Source organism: Xiphophorus couchianus, chromosome 12 (genome assembly GCF_001444195.1).
Source record: "Xiphophorus couchianus chromosome 12, X_couchianus-1.0, whole genome shotgun sequence".
NCBI classification, from domain to species: domain Eukaryota; kingdom Metazoa; phylum Chordata; class Actinopteri; order Cyprinodontiformes; family Poeciliidae; genus Xiphophorus; species Xiphophorus couchianus.
The window spans coordinates 17,458,179-17,482,379 of NC_040239.1; the positions used below are offsets into that span (position 1 = coordinate 17,458,179).

Below are 24,201 nucleotides of genomic sequence, written 5' to 3' on the forward strand. Positions count from 1 at the left end.
TTGAATTTGTTGAATTATTTAACTCATCACTAAAATAACTTGTAAAATAATTAGATAAATAATGGGATATTTTTCATGCAAAATTTGCACAAAAATGAATTTAATGTCGAATTATTATTTTCAAGTAATTTCAAAAACACATTTCCCTTTTTTCTACAATGTGGGTGGATCATGTCTCCTCAGATGTAATATTTATTCATGTATTCAATATGATATTTAAATTTTTTTTAAAAAGGCAAATATTTAATTATAAAATATCTTCGTTTCTTCAAGATTTAATTTTTTTTTTTTAACAAAAGTTATTAGGGAAATTATTGTATTGCAAGGCACTTTTGATCGCTCCTAAACCTATTAGCACTTGAAAAGCCTTTCCTGTCACGGGGCGCTTTTTTCTGCACAACACCGGAAAATAGTGGGTGTTAGCTGACTGGCGTTAGCAAGCAACAACTTCGAAGTCAGCTGTGGGTTCTATGGTAATTATATGGGTTTCTTTCTAACCATAAACAAATTAGTTTTTCCTTGGTATCATAATATTTAGAAATAAAGATGATTTAAATGTCGTAGTATGAAATAATTTACTTATTATAGAATATCTTCGGTAACTCCTAACTATGCTAACTGGTTGCTAGGTACTGAGAGCTAAATCTAAGTTGTGAGCTACATTGAAATAGCAGTTCATTGTTTTAGAAACAAAATAACATTTAATGTTTGGAATCATTAGTGCCTCTTATTTTTTTGTTGAATTTGATTTTTTTTATTGTGAGAGCTTTTATTAGTTTACTGATGGCCTTGATGACGCCGTTTGTTCCAACTGAATAAAATGTTTTTCATACCTTTTGACGTGTGACGCGTTCAGAATAACCAAGTAAACATAGGTAGGTTTTGACTGATCTAAGTTTAACTTTGAACAACTTAAAATAGGCTGCACCAGTAATAGTAAGACAAAATGTGGAAGTACTTTAAACACTTTAGTGGTAAGTCATTAAAATATTTAAGACTTTCTTATCTTATCGATACCAAATCATGCAATCAGTTTTATTATGGCATCTGCTGTTAACTCATATATTCACTTTGTGTGTTTTTGCTTGTATTTGTTATCTCTTTGGGATCATTTCTGGTATATTCATCTCTCTTTACCACATCAATAGGTCCTATGGTGACCACCGCCCAGTCCTTTTGGTAATAATTAAATTTAGAGGTGGCTTAGTTGACAATAAGTGAAAGTCATTACAGTGTCTTGATAAAGATAATAAACTTTTGATTAGTTTTTAAATATAATTATAAAACCACATTGCATTGATAGTAGTATTATATAGAATTTGTGACAAAAAAGTATAGAAGATTATGGATTGGTTATGAATATATGGAAAATGAAGTTACTGCAAGCTTTCAGTAAGCATACGTCTTTTGAAGGAAATCACAATGAGGACTACAGTGCCTATTGTATAGATGGGCAAAATTACTCCAGTTCCAATCTTGAAATGTTTTGTGACAGGGGCTACTCCTTTACAGAAGTTCATAAGGTTCATTCATTCTGATGGGTGCTCAATCCTGAAGGATTCTCAGTAGGAGCCAGGCTGTTGTTCAGCACTTATGATTCCCTTCATAAATCACCTTGGTTTATGAAGAAGGCTGTGTGTAGAACCAAGGTATTAATTATGTGGCACTACCCCCAGTAGATAACCAAATAGTGCAGGTGTTTACTCCACTCTGCATGGAAACATGCTGGAGTGAATTTAAGGGAAATCATGCCATGGTGGTGTTTTTTCTTGTTTGTTTTTTTTTCAGGAAGAGATGTCAGGAGACAGTGTGGTGAGCTCTGCAGTGCCAGCAGCTACAACCAGGACCACATCCTTCAAAGGTTCCAGCCCCAGTTCCAAGTATGTGAAGTTAAATGTGGGTGGAGCGCTCTACTACACTACAATGCAGACACTAACAAAGCAGGACACCATGCTTAAAGCTATGTTCAGTGGGCGGATGGAGGTGCTTACAGACAGTGAAGGTAAGCTCTGTATGTACATTATAAATGTACAGTACATACAGATGGTTCGAGCTTTTACCCACCAATGGTTTTCTGTTTATAGGTTGGATTCTAATTGATCGTTGTGGAAAACACTTTGGAACAATCCTTAACTACCTCCGGGATGGGGCGGTCCCACTCCCAGAGAGCCGTCGGGAAACGGAAGAGTTACTCGCAGAGGCCAAGTATTATCTTGTCCAAGGCTTAGCTGATGAATGTTCAGCAGCCTTGCAGGTTAGTTCTTTCATATAAAATCTGATATCTGATTATGCTTCAAGGCTCAAAATGTTGCACATTAGGAGACGTCATCCTGCATATCTTTGATGTGTCAAGTGGTAATTTGAGCCACTGTTAGCTCTATGAACTTTCTCTACACACTTTCTCCAACGAGTTATTTTTGTCCACACAATTACCACAATGTTGATATTTTCTCTTTTTTTTTTTTTTTTTTACCATTTTCTGTAAAACACAGAGAAAATCGAGTGTGAAAGTGCCAGCAGATTCTGACACACTCAATCCAGGCCGTCTGGCATCAAAAACCATAATTTGTTTAGTCATTGTAGTTTCTATTCTTCTCCATTAGTTTGAATTGGAGGAAGTTGTCTAGGTGGCTAAATTGTTTAGTTTCTGCCATGTGATTATCTGACTTTCTGTGTGTGCCAACTAAGATTGAATCAAGTATTTCCAGAGAAGTGACTGAATGTGGAAACTTGTGTTTAATACGACTAAAAACATTGTTATTTAACAACTGAAATATCGGTGATGATGAAATCACCTTTTACTCTTTGCATGCTCACTCAGCTCTGCATAGGTTTTCTTCTTGCTACTTTGTTTTGAACTCTATACCAAAGTGTTACCATTTTGTCTACATATACTTGGATATGCTCATGAATGTACCCTTTCCTTCTCATGTACTTGCCACTAAGTGCCTATTTCTCTTTGTAATCAAACATTTTGATAGAGATGCACTCATAAAAATGGTAAAATCTTATTTGTAATGACATTGTTCTAAAGGTGTAGCATTAAACCGTCATTTCTATTGTGGCAGTAATTCTTGTTTAGGTAACATGACCACTGTTGAAACCAAAATAGCAGAATGACCTCCTTCAGGTAGACATCCATCTTAGTTACATAACACAATTTAGGTTGCATTTGTCATCATATTTAGTCTGTGATATAAAATACTTTACTGTAATTTAACTGCAGTGTTTAATAAAGGAAATAAAATTGTCTTTCAGAAGAAGGAAACATATGAACCTCTTTGCAAAGTGCCTCTCATGACATCATGTAAAGAAGAGCAGAGACTCATTGCAACCTCGAATAAGGTATGTTCTTGTAGCTTGTACTGAATTTTATGGAGCTGTTAAGATTTTCTTTGGTAACCAAAACAGAAACATTTTGTCTTTCCAGCCTACTGTGAAACTGCTGTATAACAGAAGCAACAATAAATATTCATATACTAGGTGAGTCTCCTTTAATGGCATCATTATTAGATATGGATCATAACCCAGGTGACTTGCAGTGCCATTCATCAACTTTTTTTTTTTTTTTTTTTTTTACCTCCTGTCCAGCAATTCTGATGACAACATGCTAAAAAATATTGAGCTTTTTGACAAGCTGTCGTTGCGGTTCAATGGGCGAGTCCTCTTCATTAAAGATGTGATAGGGGATGAGATCTGTTGCTGGTCCTTTTATGGCCAGGGTCGTAAGATTGCAGAAGTGTGCTGCACTTCCATTGTTTACGCCACAGAAAAGAAGCAGACTAAGGTAAATATGCATCAGATGCATTTTTTTGTCATTAAAATAAATTCTTGGATTGTGGCAGTTCTGACCTTCAATGCTCATATTCTCTGTTCATTCTTTTTTATTACTACTATTATATAGCAGTAAATTTTTCACTACAGCTCTTATTTTATTTCTTTGTGAAACATTCAGGTTGAGTTTCCTGAGGCGCGCATCTATGAGGAGACCCTCAACATCCTTCTGTACGAGTCCCACGACGGACGGGGTCCAGACAACGCGCTGCTGGAAGCCACAGGTGGCGCTGCAGGAAGACCTAGCCATCTGGACGACGACGAAGAGCCCATAGGAAGAGTTCGTAGGATTCACGTCAAACGACCCGATGACCGCACACACCACCACCAATGACCTTCCTGTTCTGACCCAGCAGTATGTGTCTCTGCACCGTGCTTGTGCCTTACAAACACCACGCAAATTACTCTTTCTCACTTCCTGTTGTCTCCAGCTTCTCCAAGAGACTATTCTGAGTGGTGTACATCAATTTGTATTGTTTTCTGTTTTTGTGTCTCATTTTGTTGTTTAGCTGTTGTGTTGCTTTGTAATCTCAAAAATGACTTCTTCTACAGTTGCCTATATGGATGTTTGCTTTCAGCAGAAAAAGGTTTTACCCATTGGACTGTTTGTGGAGTGTTTCTGTCAGTATAAATCTGTTGTTTACGGGTTTAAGCTAAGTGACACACAGCAGAACCTGAAGTACGAGATGTATATACTGTATTTAAAAAGGTAATGTAGATGGTTTGCTACTGTGGGTCTGTCAGTGGTGTTATGCCGCAATGTGACCATACGGTGGCACTATTTTATCCCTGGAACGTTACCATGGCTATTTTGTATCCTGATAATTAATAAAACTGTATAAAAAATAATTTTTATGTTACAGTATCACAGAAGAATGCAACATTTCACTCTCTGGATTATATTCTATTTAGTTAGGATCGATATATTTCTGTTCACTCCACTATAAACCTTTTATTTTCCAGTGGAGGAAACGTGAGCTGTGACCTGAGGTGTTAAATGTACTGAGTTGATTGAATGATGTCTGCTGAGGTTTAAGTGAATGAGTGTAATCAGAGCGATGCCTAGCAGGAAGGCCTATCTACAAGCTTTTAACAGAGATGGGAATTAGACCTGTCCATCACTGCATTCATCAGAATATACTGTTTGCATACTATATGTTCAAGTCAAAGCAAGCATCGATTTTTAGGTCTGTTGTACAAAAGTGAACAAATGATGTTTTATATTTATATAGCCTTTATCACAAATAAATTTCTAGATGCATTGGTTTTTTTATGTGTTTAATTTCCACATGTTCCTTGTCACTGAAAATACGAAATTATAATACATATGGCTTCGTTGTTTAGAGAATTACGTGGGTTGTTTTATTTTTTTTAGCCAAGCTTGTGAATAATATGGTTTCCTCAAGTCAGATATTTTTTGCACATTATCTTTGATTTTTCAACTTAAAGTGAAAGTTTGAATTACCATCTCAGATTTAAACTTTACTAGATAATATATCAAACTGTAGTTTTATTGTAGGTAAATATTATGCTGAAAATTAACTTGACCTAAAACATATGAAAAGTGTGTTTCATCTGTCCGATGAGGGATGCAGCTGTTTCAGGTCAGGTGTGTATCCTGTGGACATGATCCTCTCCTAAGGGGTCTCCTGATTATATATGCAGGGGCTTCTTGCGTGTCCTCACATGTTACCGTGTCCTTGTTCGTGTTGCAACCTGCAGCAAAAATAAAAGTGGTTTATGTTTTTTCTTATGTTCAAGGTGAATTTAAAGATGGGATTATTTGTTTATACTCACCACCATCAGGTGTCCATTTTTGGCTTTGTACACCATGGGCTCCTGTCCTGTGGTAAAGTCCACTGAGTTCTCTTTGCCAGACTGGATTTGGATCTTTATGCTGAAAACGCCAAAGTTGTTGATTAAATCTGAATGGCAAAACCAGGTGTCTAATTCTCAAATCTTGAACTCACCTGCCCTGAACCACTTTGATTGCATCCTGTTTGTTAGCAATGATGCTGAGTTTGGTTAAAAACTCATACAGGTGCTCACACTGTATGATCAGATCTCCCTGAGACAAAGAGTGACAAATGATCTTGCTAGATTTTAAAAAGTTAAATATAAAAGTTTTTATGTTTCTGAACCTTCACAAACTTAGTCATCATTAGAATAATTTCTGTATTATTGTCATGATCAGTGTCAGTTTAAGTAAAAAATACAAACCCAGATATGGTGTCTTACAGTGTGGCATGCATTTGTATTCAAATGAGTCAAATGTTGAGTAAAACAAACTTTCACTGCAGTTAACAGCAAATCTTTTGGAGTAAGTCTAACCACTTTCCACATCTAGACACTGACATTTCTGTCTTGTTTTTTTTTTAAAATCAACCTCACATTAAATTGAGAATGTCAGCAATTTTCAAAACTTAAAGATTCTTAGTTGAATTTGCTTTCACTGGGGAGTTCTAGATATAAAGATGCTTTGATTAATCCTCATTATTCGAGCTGTGGGTGTATGCTAACAGATGTTTCACCAAGGTGTGGATTTCTGCAGCTCCTCCAGTGTTACCTTGAACCTTTTTGGTTGCTTCTCTGATTAATCCTCTCCTTGGATTCCTCTGTTTTGGTAGAAATGCAGTTATTCTGTGCTCTACATTTTCAGGAATTGGATTGAAAAGCTCTCTGAGACACATTCAAGGCTGTGGGAATTTTTTTTACTTATAGGGTAGCTCTGCTTCTCCACAGCTTTTATATCAGACTCATCTGATGCTGACTGTTCATGGATGTCCTCTAACCCCTGAAACCTTCACAAATCAGCAGGATTTATACTGACATTGCATTAAATAAGGTTGGGCTCCATCTGAGGCCTATTGGTTGCACAGAATTTATTTGGGAGTATCAGAGAAAGAAAACACACACCCCACTTTTCAGATTTGTAAAAAAACAAAATACATGGCCCTGTATCCTTTTCATTCCATTTCAAACTTACTACAAAATTAATTCACCATCTTTAGTTGATTTATTACATGAAATCCCAATAAAATACATTGTGTGTAATGAAATAAAATATTTTTAAAAATGACTCACCTTTTGTTTGGGGTCTTCACAAGTTATATGAATTACAATGATGCCATCGCTTAAGTTGCTTACAGATATCCCTGCAAAAAGTCCAAACTCAGTTTTTACCCTCCATGAGAACACTAATAATAATGTTAACTACTAAATTATTTAATGTAGTTCAGACCTTTGAGAGAATTGTACGACACTCGCTGTTTGATCTTGGCTTCCTCCACCAGATAAGCAGCAGTCTTGGTGAGGATGAACTGCCTTGGCCTTGGTTTGAAGCCGTTTCTGTCATACTTAATGACGGGGACACTGTACTACAAAAACACAGAACCCAACTCACTCAGCACTTGATTTGGTGCTGGATTACGTCAAGCTGGTCATTTCATGCCATTACCTTAACCTGCTCATTGCGAATCATACTAAGTACCCGGATGTTTATCTCTTGTTCGCCTGGAGAAGAGAGACCATCCATGCATGTGACTGTCTGGAAACAGAAGTATGTGGAGCTGTTGTATTTGAAACTCACTGATTCTTGTGTCCAAGAAAAGTTGAGGGATGCTTGGTGGATAATTTTCCTTTTTGCCTTTGAAGATCGCACTGGTGACAACTTTCATTTGAAGCTGAAAAAACAAAACTACTAAACTACTAAAACAAAAAGCAGAACATTTTTTGTCTTATATGTTATGATCAGTGTTTCTTACTTGTGCTTTTTTCTGTGGTGGGATTCCTCGCACATATTTCCGCACCATCAGACGGTAGTGAAGCTTCCGCAGTATCTCTGATGCCTTTAATGAAGCAAAAAAAATTATCCTCAGAGCCAAAAGTTTACTTTCCATCCGGCTGCATTGAAACGAACAAACGTTGCGTTACCTGAGTGAGCACAGCTGGGGGAGTTAGCCAGGTTGTCTTATCCAAAACAGTCTTTGGCAGATTGTTTTTCAGTCTGTTCAAGTAGCTTTGTCTCACAAAGGCCAGGTACTCCGAGTTATCTGTGCTTTTTGCTTCCCCTCTGTTTATGTAGGCTTTGATAAACCTAAAACAGTAGAACAAAATACAATTTAGATAAAATGATGTGATAACAATTAGATATAGGGTGCCTTTTTTTTGCTTACTTCTTGATGACTTTTACAGCCCATGCTCTTTTCTCTTTCTCCTTCCTGGCCTGTGCTCCTCTCCAACATGTCTCAATCTTTGTTGCTGAAGACATAAAATTAAAGTTAAGCTTGCTTGCACTTCAACAAAGAGGTTTGAATATTTGTGAAATGTTCCTAAATCTAAAACATAATGTATTTTTTAATCACTTGCTATTGGAGATGTGATAGATATTTTGGTATAAGAACTGTTTTCTAATCCAGTGTATGGTGTTGATATCAAAGTTATCTTTATGGTTTACAAATATTTAAGCAACAGTCTGTTTCATGTTCTGATATTTACCAGCCTCTTTCTGTTTCTTGAATTCTCCCTTCACTTTGTATCCTTTATACTTGGCCTGAAGTTTTGATGCTGCAAATCCAAAGCATACGAAACCATTAAAAGTCTTAAATAGTAATAATAAAAGTTTTTAAGATTTGAATTAAACTTACCCAAGTCATGTTTGCATTTCTCATACGCATCCTCTGTGGCATAAAGGGTCCTGGGATGACGGATGAAGATCTTGGTTCTATAAAAATCCAATCAAGGATGGTAATGTTTGCCAAAACTGGCTTACTGAGTATTTTTTAGACTGAATTAGAAAGTTTTCCTCACCTTCCCATTTTGTACTCATCAGGCAAGTAGCCCAGGTGTTGAGCCAGCACTTCAACTCCATCAGCAGGCATTCCTCTCCAGTGAGGCCAAGTGGCCGGGCACAGGGGTTTGTATCTGTGACATGAGCCAGGTTAACACACACAGGAAAGGTTTACACACATGAAACCAAACACAATTTCATGGAGAAAGATATGTTTTTGCAGGACCTCTTTAAGAAGTCCTCATACTTCCGACGGTAAGCGAAACCAGCTCTTCTGACTCTGAGATGCTCCATTAGGCCCAGGTACTTCACCTGGTGTCTGATCAATGCTTCATCAAACTGTCCTGTGATTGGATGGCAGAGATCATAAAACAACCGTGTTGATTGTATTAACCTTCTCTGCCTTTTCTGAGCTGACATACCTGGCTGCTTGGACTCATTGGACTTTAGACAGCGTATGTACCAGGCCTCTTTAGCCATGAGCATCTCTGTGAGCTTCTGCAGGCTGTTCTTAAACTGGGTCGCTACCTACAGACGCAGCCAAAGAGTCATAGCATCAGTTCAATTGGCAGATACATTTTGTATGAATTAAGAGTTTTAGTCAGATTGTGGATACTAGTAAAACTTGTTAAAACAGATTTTGCACTCAGTCAGAATGTATTATCACCAGTCTTCAAAGGATATAAATTATGGATATAGGCTTAATTATTTGCATACATCTGTATGTATTCTTAAATAAAGGTCTTTTAAAAAACTGCAGAAACACCAGACACTTTCTGTAGTCACCAGCAAGCTCAAGGAATCATTCTGGTGGAATATTTGACCACTTTCTAACCAGAACTGGCAAAGTCTATTCAAATCAGTTGGCTTCCACAGTATTTTTATTAAGTCTGTGGTCAGGGTCAGTCCAGAAGCTTAATGATACCTGATCTGGATTAGTGTCCTGTTAGAACATTCAATTTTATCCAAGTTTAATTACCAGCTTCTTGATTTTAGGTGAAGTTGATCAATTTGGATGTAGTTTTCCTTTATTCCACTTTGTCTAAGACAGGTCAATGGCTTCATCCTGAAAATACTTTATGTGGAATTAAAATGGCTCCATGCCAGGAAAGCAGTTAACTGAGATAAGCTGCACTATTTCTGATAGGAACAGTAGCCAAATACCTTAATTAGTGTCTGTAAAAATTCATCAAAGATATTTGTCACATCATCAATGCATGAACAATTTTACATTTTATTGTTCCTAATAAGAATCCAACACAGATGAACTTACTGTTTCTGGTCTTCTCTTGTTTGTTGTGTCCACAGCAGAGAAGCACTCCCTGACAATTGTATTTTTTGACTGACACACCAGCTTTTAAAAAAGTGAGAATCCACATTAATGCATGTTTACATTAAGATAGTAAATTGTTAAATGCCATCCATCCATATCTTGTTTTATTTACTGCAGTAAACATACTTTTTGAGCTAGTACATATCTGTATCTCAATAATTAGAGGTGCAAAAAATCCGTACTTACATTTTTTATGTTTCTGTATAACAGGTCATTATTTTTGTCAAGAAAACCTAAAAATGTAATTAAAAAAAAGATTCTATGTTAAAGGACTGCCACTATGAAGTTACACTAGTCCAGATGTTAATGTGAAGGTGGCTTTAGGACTGTGGTTTTATTTTACCCACAACGCAGTAGGTGACCTCCCCGGCGTAATGCAGGAGTCTGAAATCTCCCCTCTCCAGAGTCTTCCGTGTCATTTTGTCGGCCAGTCTGTGTCTGCAGTCAAAGAGATGGAAACAAAGTCAGAGATGAATCATAACTCTTTATGAAGCCACAGTTCACTCCACTGAGCAGAAACTTGATGTTTGTGGTCGCTAATAGTACAGATTTTAACTCACGTCACAAAGTGCGGGTGATTGCCCATCTTTTCTTCTAATCTGTCCAGAAAAGTGAGATCTGTGGCATCTCCTGGCCTGAGACACTCTTCATCCTGCAGAATCAGGTTCAGATATTTATTTTATTATTATTAAACATCACATATGCAGTCATATTCAGTAAAGTAGCATATTATTGAAAAGTTCCTCTATTTCAGTAATTCAATTCCCCAAGACTAATACTATGATTTTTTTTTCCACTTACAGCTAGTGAAAGTATGTGATTTTATTAAATATTAAAGATTAAATAAAAACATTTTTACTACAAAAATATGGACAAATTTGACTGTATTTATGTGTAAAGACTTCAGAGGATTACACACCAGTATTGATATGATTCCTCTGTGTTTCTCCTCAACCAGGTCACAGATGATCTTATTGTTGAAGAACTGAACCGGCTCCCACTTTGAGAACAAAACACTTAGAATAAAGCTAGTAAATGTTGATGATTATTCATTTTACTTTTTCATTTTCCATGTTTTGATCAGTTTTACCTCAATTCCCTCAGCTTCATATTCTTCCTGCTCAGCTTTGAGCGTCAGCTGGATAAAAAGCTGCTGCAACTTCTCGTTGCAGTAGTTTATACAGAACTGTTCAAAACTGATGACAAAGAGGGCAAATATTTCTGTTTTTATGCTAAATTTATGTCTGTTAGTAGCATTGGGTTTAATTTTACACCAAAAATATATATTTATCAGAGAATCTATTAATTCATAATGCAGCTCACCTGTTAACATAGAACACCTCAAATCCATATATGTCCAGAAGCCCGATAACAGTCTTTCGTGGAGAGTCCTGGCAGAAAATATTGCTATAAAACACTGAACTTTAAAAAGGTATTCTCACCCCTTGAACATTTCCACATTTTGTTATGTCACAGCCATCAGTGTTGCTGTATTTTATCTGGAGTTTTAGTGAGAGTACATTATGCGAGAAGATAGAAGTGGTGAGAAAATGATGCGTAGTTTTTGATTATTTTTTTTTTAATACAAGTGTGGTGTGAATTTGCTCTAATACCTTAAGTAAAAACCAGTGAAAACAATTCTAAGTTAGCAAAAAGGGTTGTTGCCTGTGGGTTATGACTCTTTAAATTATCTCAGATTTTTTTGAGAATGCCATAAAAATACATTGAATGTTTTAGTTGTAAAAGGAAAAATCTCAAAGGTTCAAGGGGTGTTTATGTTTTAGTTCTGAAAATAAAAACTGGCTACATAGGTTTTTACATCATATATGCTCACCTTGTTCTCCATGGATTCATTAATCCTGTTGACCAACCAGGTAAAAGTCTGTCCGTAGATGGCTTTGGCCAGAGCGTCTCTGACATAGATGGCATGGTCTATTGTGAATGGACTGAGGACCTTAAAAATATAAAATAAATGTCACAATTGCAGTTTGGAGAAAAACAATTTTATCACCTAATAAGGGTAAAAGAGGTTTGGTGTCTGTGAACCTGCTCTGTTTTGGCTTCAATCTTTCTGAATGTAAGTCCCTCCTTAAGGTTGTTGGCATCCACCCCCAGAAGCTGTGAAGGAAACTGAAATGAGTCGCCAAATGGATTTCTGAGCCTAGTCCGGACATCAAACTCAGGAATATTTGCTTTCCTTACATCTGAAACCCAGTTCAGCTCCGTATTGTTCTTGAGGAGGGCGTGACCTTTACTGTCTGGATCAAAGTGAACATTTCCCAAATGGAGAACACTTGCAACCACCCTAAACAGATGCTGCACAGAGACACTCAGGTTTCTTTTGGGGGTTTTTTACCAACATGTTCATGTTAATACTGATTCATGCAAAGCCATTCAACTTACATTGGTGTTAGTTTCATCAAATTCAATGACTTGCAGGGCATTTTTGACAGATTTCCAGTCATTTTTGTCATTAATAGACGACACAATGGCACATTCCCCCTGTTGGTAACAAAGAGCACACAATTATAAAACATTTCTAGTGATCATAATTAAGAATGCTCTTCTGAAGTCATACAAACCTGAGTTAGGTAATAGTAATGCTGGACGTCTCTCTTGAGGCCCAGCTGCGTCAGCAGGTCATCCGATCCTCCTTCCACCAGCTGGTAGAAAACATGGAAGTTCCTTTCGCCGTGATTCTGGTGCACAACCCTCGATTTCTCCAGCAGGTAGTTCAGGATGTGGCCTCCAACAGCATCCCCCTTCAGGCACCAAGATTTACATTTGATCATGTTAACATTACATGCAATGCTGACTTTTTCATTGGCTTTGTAACGTAATGTAAGGTAAGGCAAAAGAAAAAACCTTGCAAAACTCGTATTTACTAGGCTTGATTGAGAAGTCCACGCACACTCAGAAAATACATGTTTTATTTGTTTTGATTTTTATTTCTTTTTTACTGATAGATTTTTTTCCACAGTAGCATTTGCTTGAATCCTTACCTGACTGTCGAACTGAATATCCATGTATTTCCCAAACCGACTTGAGTTGTCATTTTTCAGAGTTTTTGCATTCCCAAAAGCCTTAAATAAAAAAGAAACTCTTTTATTCAGAATAATTGTCACAATCACCTCTTATTTAAATGCATAGCCGATGTTCTGATAAAATTAGAAGCAACCATTGAACCTCTAAGACAGGGTTGGACATGAGCATCTTGTCCCTGACGGTGTTCATTAAAGTGGTGCTTGGGCAGCTGACGGCATAATACTGCAGGATCTTCTTTGAGGCCTCAGTTTTTCCTGCTCCACTCTCACCAGAGATGAGGATGAAGTGATTGTTGAACTCTGTCAGCATGGTGTGGTAGGCATTATCAGCCAAGGCATAGCTGGATGGATAGACAATAATTGTTACACATCAAACGTCCAGTTAGGAAAATAGTTAACGTTAACAGGTTTAAAATAGCAAGATTTACATGGATTGGTGATCATATAGATTTATAGATTAATATATCAAGATTTATAGCAAGATAGTAAGATTTGTTTTCTTTACAATGCAGATTATGTTCAAATCTATCTATCCTAAAAGATAAGATCCAAAGAATTATCATTGACATTTTTAATTGACTTTACCTTTCTTAAACAAACTAAAACAAAATGGACACATGATTTGGGTAAACCACCTTAAAAAATGACGCTGATTTTGTTTTTCCTGGTCAGTAAAATCCCATGTCTTTCCGTTCCGAAAACAGGAGTATGATAAAGGATATGTTTTCTTTTTTCATTTAATAATCCCATGAGTACATTTCCAGCTGAAACTTTTTAACCATTTGTTTTTCACATGGGTTTCCTGTTTACTACAGGATAGAGTTAAAGATTTTATTGACTTCATTGATACTCTGACTGAACAGTGTACAACGTTTGGATGCCCATCAAAAACTCACATGTGTGGTGGAAGCTCAAAAAAGTTGACACCCATGTAGACATCCATCTGTTTCTTATTGTAGATGTCCAGGTCCTTGTACGGATTCACAGACACAATCAGTGTGCCAATGTAAGTCTAAGGACATGACAGAGTGAAAATACTTATTTCATTATTCAAAACACATGATTTAGTTTAGATGTGGATTTCTTTTTTTTGTAACTCACATAGATTAGATCCTTGCTGAAGCGTTTCTTCAAATTGCTGATAATAGCCACTTCTGTGGTTTCATCCAGAAGAACAAAGTCCTGGATTCCCACTCGGTCCCTGGTGGTCAGGGCACCCTCCATATCTAGCCGACCCTGTGCAACAAGTATCAATCATTCCACACCTCAATATTCTGCTAAAAGCTCCTGAGATGGTAAATTGTTTTTTACTGTTAACCCAATGTTGTGTAGTCTATTTCTTAGTGCATTTTTATTTTATACTATTTAACTTTAATAACCTGAATAGTGTTTGCTAGTTTGTTTTATTCTACAAATAAGATAAAATTGGGCATAATTTTATGTGTTATGTTATGTTATGTGTTGCATAACACATGCAACAATTATGAATGCATAAAAAGTTTCAAGAAATCTGTTTTGACATCTCCATCTGGATGAATGCATGTTTCAGTAAACAACTCCAAGGGTGAACAAAGACCAGAAAAAGCACATACAGTCTATTTTGTGGATCTATAGAAACTAAAAAGATTTTGAGCTCTTAAAAGTCTCTGTACCAATGGCTTTGATTATACATATGAACAAACAGAAGATAATTGCTACACCATTCACAAGGACCTTGGCTAGCAGCCGTTCATTCAATTGAGCTGATGCTCCAAGTAAACACTACACAGAGTGCAAAATGGACTGGCAGAGCCTGAAACAGCGGCGTGTTTTAGAAGTATAGTGGGAAAAAAATTCCACCAATCTGTTTAGCATTCACAGCACCAACACTTTGACCAAAGGTTTTCACAGCTTTTGTTGGTTTTGTTGTTTTTTTTTCACTCCCTCTTTGGAAGCAGAAATCCTTTGATTCCCAACTCTCTCTGTAAAAACATTTAAAAAAAGATAATCCATTGGATCTAATTGACACAAAGCCCTCCTTCCCCCCTCCCTCATGCCTCCGTCCTCCTCCTATGGCCCTCGTTTCTTCTGAGAACGGCCGAGGGGCTTTTTGTCCTGTAAATACCACGGAGGAGAGACAAAAAAGACGTCTTTAAAATGCAGTCTACAATCCATTACACATATTCTCCCTGCATATCCATTCAGTAATTATTCATTAGAAAACATTTAACGTCACAGTGAATTTCACACTAGGCAGTCGAAACACAATGGAGGAGATTTGGCCTATTTTGGGGTGAGGAGTTGTGGGTGGAGTGGGGGGTGGCTGTGCAGAGGAAGGGGTGAAGGCAGAGGAGGGCGGAGGGGAGCAGTATTTGTCTGATCTGAGAACCTCTGAAACGGGTCCGTCTTGAGACAACGAGACAGACTAAATAGCGCAGTAACGGTCCGTGCCCTGCTGCTTGCTGTGACACTCATTTAGGGTGCTCTAGTGTGCCCCGAGGGCAAACAATAGAGCCTTGTTCTTAGCAATCTTGTGCTGTAATTTGGACTCCATTACTTTGCTCATATGGGGCCCCATGGACGGACAGAGGAGGCTAGTCAGATGAGTGTTTTTTTCCACCTGTCAGCACCGCACCCCCAGTCTTCTCAACCCTTACTTGAACAATACCCCTCACCCTGTGTTCCCCACCAATAACCCTCACACGACCCCCTTCCCACAGCACTCCCCTCCCACTCACCCACTTTAAGCTTATGAGACAGGTGAACAATATCATTGAAGGAACCCTTTTTTGGACGTCAGAATCAATCTGCTGATATGATGGTGGTGGCGCTGCTGCAGGGTATCTGTGACACCCCCTTCTTTCATGGGAACAAACTTCTCTCTGGGCAGCAAAAGGGGACAATCTGCTGGGACAGCGTGACTTCGGGTTGCCATACAGTGTTACAAGCAATAACATGGGGAGATAAGCTGCTGTCAATTAAGCTAATGCTAACTGGCGTCATAGGCATTACTGCTCATATATTCCAACAAGGAAGAACAGAGAAACGTAAATAAAACCAATCGGAGAAACGTGTGAGATTAAAATGATGATTTTCACTGTATTGCATTTTTGTTATGTACAAACTAAGAGGTTGGATACAGTGTGATACGTTTGTTTTGCAAACTTGCCATTAGTTGAATATTATTTTTGTGATAAATGGAATTTATTGCTTCCTGCATACTTTTGAAACTTAATAGTTAATTAAGTTCTATATATATGCAGGTTGGTTTTTTTTAGAACCCCATTCAACTTTGAAGACTGTCCAGCTGCATAGCATCGCAGGCCTGGATTGGATTGCTGAGCTCCAGGTTTCAACCCAAGACCTGGGACTGCTGGATCCGCTGCCTACTTTGCACTGGATAAGATAAGATTTTGGATCCAAAGAAACACATGACCTTTTAACAAAGACTTGACTGACTGACTTAAATTACTGAACTAAGAAAACAAAACTTCCAAAGGACAAACTGAACTATAAGGAATCTGAACCAAAAGAAAATACACTGCCTGATAAAAAAGGTGGACACTTTATGTTGGAACAAAAAAAACTGTACCGTAATATTCTGTTTCAAGTTGTATTAAATAATCTGTTCATTCTTGATAATATGGTTGTTTGTGCTTATTATCCTCCTTTTTGAACTTAGAAAGATAGACTAACTGTAACTTCAACATTGAAATCTAAGTTTCTCAACTTATCTATTCGTAAGTTACACTAGTTGGTTACACATTCACAAGCTGAATCTCAAACTTTGATTGATTTATTTGATGCTGGTAATTGTGATGAATATGGCTTATAGCTAATGAAAACCCTTAGTTTAGTTTCTCATAAAGTTAAACTCTTGCAATAGAGCAAAAAATGACAAGGGTTGAGGAATTACAGCAGAAAAATAAGAAAAATTAAATTCAATCAGATGATATCCAAATCTGTAAACAAAGGGAGACCAAACTGAGAAAGGAATATTGGTACACATAAGAGAGCCAAACCGCACATAATAAATATTGGGACTTCAGCATGGAAACACAGGAGAACTGAAACAGGAGTGTTGGCAGTCAAGGAGTTTAAATACCAGGACAATGATTGCCTGAGTGAGGAACTGGTGAGAGTAATTAACAGGATGTGCTGCATCTGTGGGAGAATGTGCACCAAGTTATTCAGAGGAAATGACTGGAAATGCCACAATATACACCAAAGAGCTATACAGTGAAATGTAAAACTATAACACAGAGTACAAAAGAGCAGGAAAGGGAAAAGCTTGAAGACTAAACACCAAGTACAAAAGGAACATTTATTTTATGTTACATTATTGTGTATAATCATTGGGAGGAATGCTGACCTAATAGTTATCCATCAAAGAGTCAATTGCATCTTCCACAACAAGAGTAAAACACCAGAGGATCCTAAAGAACCTGGTTGTTGACCAAGTTCGGCATTCAAACATATCAACGGAAAATTGAAAGAAAGGAAAAAATGTGGTAGGGAAATGGAGACATGCAATATGGACACTGCAGGTTCTTATGAATAAAATTAATGTCTCACAGGTCTCAAAACTTGACATGCAAACAGGTAATTCATCTATTTGTTTCTGCCGTATTGGGGCAGAGATGCATCCAAATGTTGCAGGAGATTCACAAGGTGTGGACTGAGCTTACAGGGCTTACACTGAGCACAAGACATCCAGACATCCATTCAATATTGAATAGCAATGACTAGAAGCAATAGAAATCTTGTTCAGATGCAACTGATGTTTCTATTTTTCTCATGTAATTGTTCTGTCCCTCAAATATTGATGCCCTGGGCAGTGAGCCATTTCACCAATATCAAAACACATCTGATGTATCGAAGTAATGATTCATGTTAATGGACACCCATCCAAGTACTGGTGCAGATACAGTGCAATACATGGATGCATCTTTACATAGACTGAGATTTCTGAATTTATTTATTTGTGTTCATCTAATGCAATTTTTAAATTTTCTGAGTAAATGAATGTTTTTATAAGCTGCAAGCCATAGTCATCAAAATCAACAGAAATGAACACTTGAACTGTGTCACTCAACACCTGGTGTTTTCAAAGAGATTCTGATTTATTGAAAAGCACCTAAAATGCATACAGACCAGTTCAATTACACAATAGATCATCCAATCTGACACAGCGTGGAAAGTGAGATTGTGTAATGAATCCTGAAAGCCACTGTCAGATCAGGTGAATCGCCTCAGAGAGTAAGCAAATGTATTTTAATTAAGAGATGGTCTCTGAACTTGGTCTAGAGTGTCATTGTTGCCTGGGACAGAGTGACCTCATCGGTGTTGAGAAGTGGAGTAATCTTCTCATGAAAGAGAGGGAGCTGGAGGGGGGAGCTGCTACCTGGCGATTCGCTTCATTAATTTACTCACAGACAAGAGAATTTATCTTCCTCTTACAATGGAAAAAATGTCCGCTGTTGACCTCAGGTTAAGCAGAGTAGCATCTTGCAAATTTATCTGCTACTTTGATATTAGCAACTAAAAGTGAACTGTTGCTGGCAGATCAGGATCGTAAATAGCATATTACTTCAGTACTCTTTTTACCTAAAAACAAGTTAGAAGTGAACAACAATTTAAAGCCCAGTGTGGTAAAGTTTACAAATATTTTTACAAACTAAAGAAAAACATGAAAAAAAACATGTAAAAATAGCACAAACCAAGCATAAGAAATGTACTATCAACATGAACATTTTACCCAAGAACTGTAACAAATGTTGCTTTTAATTAGATTATATACTTGATAAACAACAAATGTATCTTTCTAATTTTAAAACTGGTCCACCTGCAGTTGCATCCTCTATTCTTTTAGTTTTTGAAAAGTTGGATTTTCTTCATATTTTTCAGTTTTAAATTTCTTATCTAATTTTACCAGAGGAAAAAAAATATTCCCAAGAGTCCCCAAGGGGAGCAATACATGAGCTGAGTAAAATTTAAGGTAACATGAACTTTTTCAGTCATTTAAAACAAAATCAAACCTGCATTTCCGAAGCTTTGTTACTCTCCTATCCAGACGGCGAGTTTTTGCGTAGCTCCAAAGCTGAAGGCTTCCCTTCTTTGTGGAGAAGTTAGACGAAAATAGAGAGTCCTCCTGTGTCTGTTTGCATGGAGGCCATTAGTGAACCACTAGGCTGCTTTTCACAACAGCATGTTTACTGTCTTTTTGTCCCGTCCTTCTTCATGTTGTTTGGGGTGTCAGTATAATGTTGGTAAAGTTATGTGGAATCCAGTGAACAAATGTACTGACGTCCTGAAGCTCAGGGTGCTGCTTAATGATTCATGTCTCAGAAGGTGGAGAGACGGAGAGATCTTATTCAGTGCTTACCTGGCTATCTTCTGAGTGTAACGTAACAAGACAGAAACAAGATCCAAAGCACACCAACTTATCACCCTTTACCTCCCTCTTTCTCTCGCCAATCTCCATTACATCACAACCACAACAAGAAGCTCCCAGTTACATTATTTCTTCTGTGACATGTTGGGTCTGGTTTCTGATCTGGGAGCCATTATGTAGACCAGTCATCATCGGGGCTGATCTTGTAGTCCAGTCAGCTCAATCACTGAATTAATACTTTAAGAATACATTTTTGCTGCAATTTCAGTTTTGAATCTTTTTTTGGGGTATGCCCGGTTCTATCCAAATTCAAACTCAGCCAGACTGACGTCTGTTAACGTCAGTTTTTAAGTCTTGTCACAGATTTTCTGTTAGGAGGAAGTTTATTATTTGACTGGAACATTTCAACACCTGCAAATATTTTGACATTGGGGAAAAAATTCCCCTTTGAGCAGGACATTAACCTTAAACACAGCCAGAGTTACAACAGAGTTAGAATCAAATGGCTTGGATTAGTGTTTTGCAGCAGGTCTTATTTGAGTATTTTCCTCTGTTTATCTGTTTATGTCAAATCAGATCAGCTTCACTGTCCTTGATGAAGAAAAATATCCCACACCATAATGCTGACAACACCATGCATGTGCAGTATATATTATTGTATATCAACCAAAAAATCTTTTTTGGTATAATCTAACCAACTTCTTCATCAAACTCATTATATTTCATAGCAAAGATGTGGCAAAAAGCAAATTGAACATTTTGTAGCTTTCTAAAAGCAATGATTTTCTTCTTGCTGCTCTTCCATAGAGGATAGAGTTTGTGACTAATATTTGTTCTGTAAATAGATTTTCTTGACAGAGTTGTGAATTGCTGAAACTCCTCCAACATTACCACGGACCTCTTCGCTGCTTATCTGATCAGTGCTCTCCTTGCTCGTCAGTTTGGGGGTTTCATAACCTAACCCTGTTTTAAACCTCTCCACAACTTTATTCCTGACCTCCCTGGTGAGTTCCTTGGTCTTCTTGGTGCCATTTGTTCAGTAATAAAGGCCTTCACAAAACAGCTGGATTTATGTCAAAATGACTCATTAGGTCACATGTGAAGTTATTTTATATTAGGTAAACTAGATTTATCAGTGAGGGTGGATTTTTATTTATAAAAAGTTAAACAGAATGCATATTTTTCCACTTCAGAAGTGTGCATGTGTTCATGTTTGTCTGTAAATATAATTCAACATTAAAATATATTGAATTTTGTTGGTAGGATGCAAAAAAATGTGAAAACTCCAAGGAGAACAAAAACTTTTGCACCCTACACATCATCAATGTGTTTGATTGTATGACTCAGTAACTGTTTGGAAACCTTCTCCAGACATTTTCTTCTCTGATGACTTATAGCGGAAAAAAGAAACTAAATCTCCAGTCACTTAATGACCTAATTGGTGTCCGGGAAGCTTTGAGTCAATTGACTGTAATGGATGAGCAGTTGAGTGTTCAGCATAATAAATAATTCAGTCTCTACTCCAGAAAAGTTGTCAAGGTTACTTCTGCCATTGCCCCACCTCTCCTCCGCCTCGTCAATGCTTGTCCAATCTTAACAAGCTTTGTGCTACCCACTGGGCTCTGATTCAGCACGAGACCCAGCAAATCCAATTACACAGGAGTCAGAGAGGTTGATTTTCCCATTATAGATTCCATGCTGAGAATGAGAGCTGATGAAAACACTCAAATCACTCCACTGCTGCTCCCTTATGCTTTCCTCCTTTGCATTTTGTGTCTATTTTATTGTTTTCCTCTTTTTATTCCTCCATATCTTCCTATCTAATACACTTCTTCTTGAAACTATTTTCTCTTCGCTTTTCTTTGGATGCATTGTCTTTTTATGATGCATTGTCTTTTTATAGTGCAATAATTTAATATTTCAAGGTGTAACAAAGGTTGGGGCCCATCATCACTTTAGCCCCAAAGTGATGAGTCAGTCAGATTATTTTATAACTCACCTAACAAAAGTTTAGTCTTACTAAAGAAAAAAACCCTAAAAAGTAATTGGATTGTTAAAATTTTGGTTTCATAAAAAACATAATTAAGTTTGACTTTTCATGCCATGTCTAGACAAGAAATCTATGCATGGTCACCACAAAAATTAAGTTTGCCACATATAAACTAACAAAAAATTCTTTACGCAACTGCATTATCTGTGAAAAATAGGAGTTCTGCACCACCTTCACCCTTCAAGACACTGGCACTGCCTCAAAGCGGAGCCTTTGGAGTTGACACAAGCTCCCAAAGGTCAATTCTGCTGACCTTTGTAAAGATTCAATAAAGGGATTCTGGACAGCGGGATTGAAAAGTGCAGCTTTCAATCAAACAAAGTCATCTGTTGTGTGGGAGAGACAAAGGAGATGAGACATGCAGAGACATTTTTCATAAAGCACTTGATGGTATATTAAAAAATCCTGTGGCTAAGTTTCGTTTTAGCTCAGACACAAAAGAATTCCAGTTGTAACATGGTGGTGGTGGCATCATGCTTTGGGAGTGTTTTTCTTTTTCAGAAACAGTGAGGTTAGTCAGAGGTGATGGGAAGGTAAATGGAGCAAACAGACAAACTGTTAGATACAGAAAAGTGCTCGACACTGAGCTGGAGGTTTACCTTCTAACATGCACCCCAAACATACAACCAAACAAGAAATAATTAAATAAAATACCGTATTTTCCGGACTATAAAGCGCACCTCACTATAAGCTGTACCTACAAAGTTTTCTTTAAAAACTGGAAACATACATGTATAGGCCGCACCGGGCTATAAGTCGCTGGTATCTCCGCCGCTCACGGTTTTCCACAAGGACCCTCTGCCAGATCGATAGCCTTCAACTTAAAAGCTGCATCATATAAATTTCTTCGTGTGTTTCCATGATGAGCGGGAATGAGTTTGAAAACATTTCTCCGTCCTGTCTGCTACTAGCTTGTTCTAAATGATAAGCAGCGCTTTCTTCTTTGATTTCCAATTTTGACTTCCAATGATTCACTTCCAGCCCCCTGGAGGTTGAAGAAAAATCCACAAAAAAGCTGCACCGGGCTATAAGCCGCATGGTTCAAAATGTGGGGGGAAAAATAGCAGCTTATAGCATAAAAATATGGTACTGGGAATCATTGTCAAAATTTAAAAGTTTACATTCATAGTCAGTCCAGGTTCACCAAACATTAGCTGTTTTGCGAACAGGAATGAGCAAAACCATCTGTTTGTAGATGTGGAAAGTTGGTAGAAACAGACCCCCAAATATTGCATTAATAAAGTAGTTCTACAAAGTTTTGATTCAGGAAGGCTGAATACAAGCGCATGTTGCACAATCCATATTTAAACAATGCTTGAATGATGCATGACTTTGTCTAATCTGGACTACCTCATAAAATCCATTGAAGTTTGTTGTAATGTGACAAAATGGGTAAAAGGACAGTATACAGTGAGAATGCTTTACCAGCACCACAGAATCTGTTACTTTGGTGACAAGTAACAACATTAATAATAATGGCGCAGCTTCCCTCTCATATAATCAACCACCTGTTTCCTGTCCAGTAATCACTCCTCAATACTTAAGTCTCTCTGTTTCTGTCATTTCCTGCTGAATTCATTCATTCCATAGTCTGTTACTTTGCTCATGTCATCGACCGTTTCTCTGCCTGTAATCCATACCCTGATCTTTGTAGGTTTCATTTTCTTCCACGGCAAATTGAAAACAAGGAACGTATCAGACTAAGAGTGATTCAAAGCCTTTGCTCCTGGTGTTTAGCCATGCCTTGTCTGAAAAACTGCAGGAAGTTAAAGAGATGGATCTAGTATCTGCATGGAGTAATAAAAAACAGTGGAATGTGGACAGTAGGTAAAGATAGACTCCTGGTTATGTCAATTCACAAGTCACCCAATGAGTCCCTGCGTGTTACAGCTGACTCCAGTGAACAGCAGCTCTCAATGACCGACGTTACAGACCCCTGAGTTAAGCACTGACACTAAATGAATACAAAAGGAAGTGGAGAAATTAGTTAGTCATCAGCTGAACACCACTGAGAAAACCCAAAACATATAAATTCACTGAAATACAAAATAAAATAAGTGAAAACTTACAACTACTTACTTACAACTGAACTCAAAACCCTTTAACGATGACAAGTAGAGGCCGTGTGTGAATTTGCATTATAATCCAAGAGAAAATAGGAGGTTTATATGAAGTCAACAGACGGTGTGCTTACTTTTGATGTGGCTGAAATGAAAGTATTTGAGGTTATACTTGACAGGTGTTTTTATTATTAGTTATATTGCTTACTTCCTCTCTGAAGGTCTGTAAACTTCAAACTGTACCGAAAGATATCAGATTTCCTGATCTTTATAGAGTAGTTAGCAGTCTGGGTGCATATGCTTCTCTTTAACTACATATGGCTGACAGCCTCCTCCTCTGTGAGGCCATTGGGTCACTCTAGGTGACGGGCTCTACTGGGGGACACTGTCTTTGCCCTGAGGCGATTAGAGGGCTAACTGACCTCGTTCTCAGAGGAGCTGGTGTGTTTTGAGTAAACATTTGGTGTGAGATGAAAACACTGGCTGCAAACACGGGCTAACCCTCAGCCGGTGATCCCATTGTTTCCCCATTACCCCAAAAGAGGCAAAAGAGATGAGAACCACCACTCTGTTTATTCAGAGCTGTAGGGACTCCTCCTGCTCTGTAGAGGCTTCATTTATCCCAGAACCAGGTCACTCTTTCAGATCTTTCCACAGGTCATCTCCAGGATCTTCATAATCATAAAGATGTCATTAAGTTAACAACTGATCTATTTTT

The 24,201-nt window shown here is 37.6% G+C and overlaps 2 protein-coding genes and 1 long non-coding RNA gene across 4 annotated transcripts; 2 read left to right on the top strand and 1 right to left on the bottom strand.

Moving 5' to 3' along the window:
• Positions 1-339: 339 nt before the first annotated feature.
• kctd10 (potassium channel tetramerization domain containing 10) lies at positions 340-5,095 on the top strand. The gene is made up of 7 exons (XM_028034398.1): positions 340-473; positions 1,789-2,002; positions 2,085-2,254; positions 3,259-3,345; positions 3,431-3,483; positions 3,592-3,787; positions 3,956-5,095. The coding sequence occupies exons 1-7, from the start codon at positions 471-473 to the stop codon at positions 4,166-4,168; spliced, it is 936 nt and encodes a 311-aa protein (XP_027890199.1). The 5' UTR covers positions 340-470; the 3' UTR covers positions 4,169-5,095.
• Positions 4,539-19,729, bottom strand: myo1ha (myosin IHa). 2 transcript variants are annotated; one of them, XM_028034397.1, is made up of 32 exons: positions 19,018-19,727; positions 14,102-14,236; positions 13,897-14,012; positions 13,143-13,341; positions 12,959-13,039; positions 12,539-12,718; positions 12,360-12,458; positions 12,159-12,272; positions 12,003-12,074; positions 11,791-11,910; positions 11,280-11,347; positions 11,047-11,152; positions 10,876-10,956; positions 10,517-10,608; positions 10,300-10,394; positions 10,143-10,189; positions 9,897-9,977; positions 9,046-9,151; positions 8,850-8,967; positions 8,644-8,757; positions 8,481-8,557; positions 8,332-8,400; positions 8,010-8,094; positions 7,768-7,930; positions 7,599-7,682; positions 7,424-7,517; positions 7,292-7,347; positions 7,076-7,211; positions 6,919-6,989; positions 5,805-5,902; positions 5,632-5,731; positions 4,539-5,550 (listed from the first exon to the last, which is right to left on the bottom strand). In XM_028034397.1, the coding sequence occupies exons 1-32, from the start codon at positions 19,021-19,023 to the stop codon at positions 5,524-5,526; spliced, it is 3,090 nt and encodes a 1,029-aa protein (XP_027890198.1). In that variant the 5' UTR covers positions 19,024-19,727; the 3' UTR covers positions 4,539-5,523. The 2 variants fall into 2 exon arrangements, with proteins under 2 accessions (XP_027890198.1, XP_027890197.1); XM_028034396.1 differs by having other exon boundaries at positions 8,850-9,151; positions 19,018-19,729.
• On the top strand, positions 10,889-22,406 carry LOC114154914 (uncharacterized). The gene is made up of 3 exons (XR_003597648.1): positions 10,889-10,898; positions 11,208-11,216; positions 22,335-22,406. It is a non-coding gene; the product is annotated as an uncharacterized LOC114154914 (long non-coding RNA).
• The last annotated feature ends 1,795 nt before the right edge of the window (positions 22,407-24,201 follow it).

Excerpts from the sequence above, each read along its gene's own strand:
- myo1ha (XM_028034396.1), bottom strand. Across the intron at positions 6,990-7,075 it reads GTCGTACAATTCTCTCAAAG|GGATATCTGTAAGCAACTTA; the intron begins GTCTGAACTACA and ends GACTTTTTGCAG. Across the intron at positions 5,903-6,918 it reads GTGAAGACCCCAAACAAAAG|GGAGATCTGATCATACAGTG; the intron begins GTGAGTCATTTT and ends TCTTTGTCTCAG.
- kctd10 (XM_028034398.1), top strand. Across the intron at positions 3,346-3,430 it reads TCATTGCAACCTCGAATAAG|CCTACTGTGAAACTGCTGTA; the intron begins GTATGTTCTTGT and ends TTGTCTTTCCAG. Across the intron at positions 3,788-3,955 it reads CAGAAAAGAAGCAGACTAAG|GTTGAGTTTCCTGAGGCGCG; the intron begins GTAAATATGCAT and ends TGAAACATTCAG.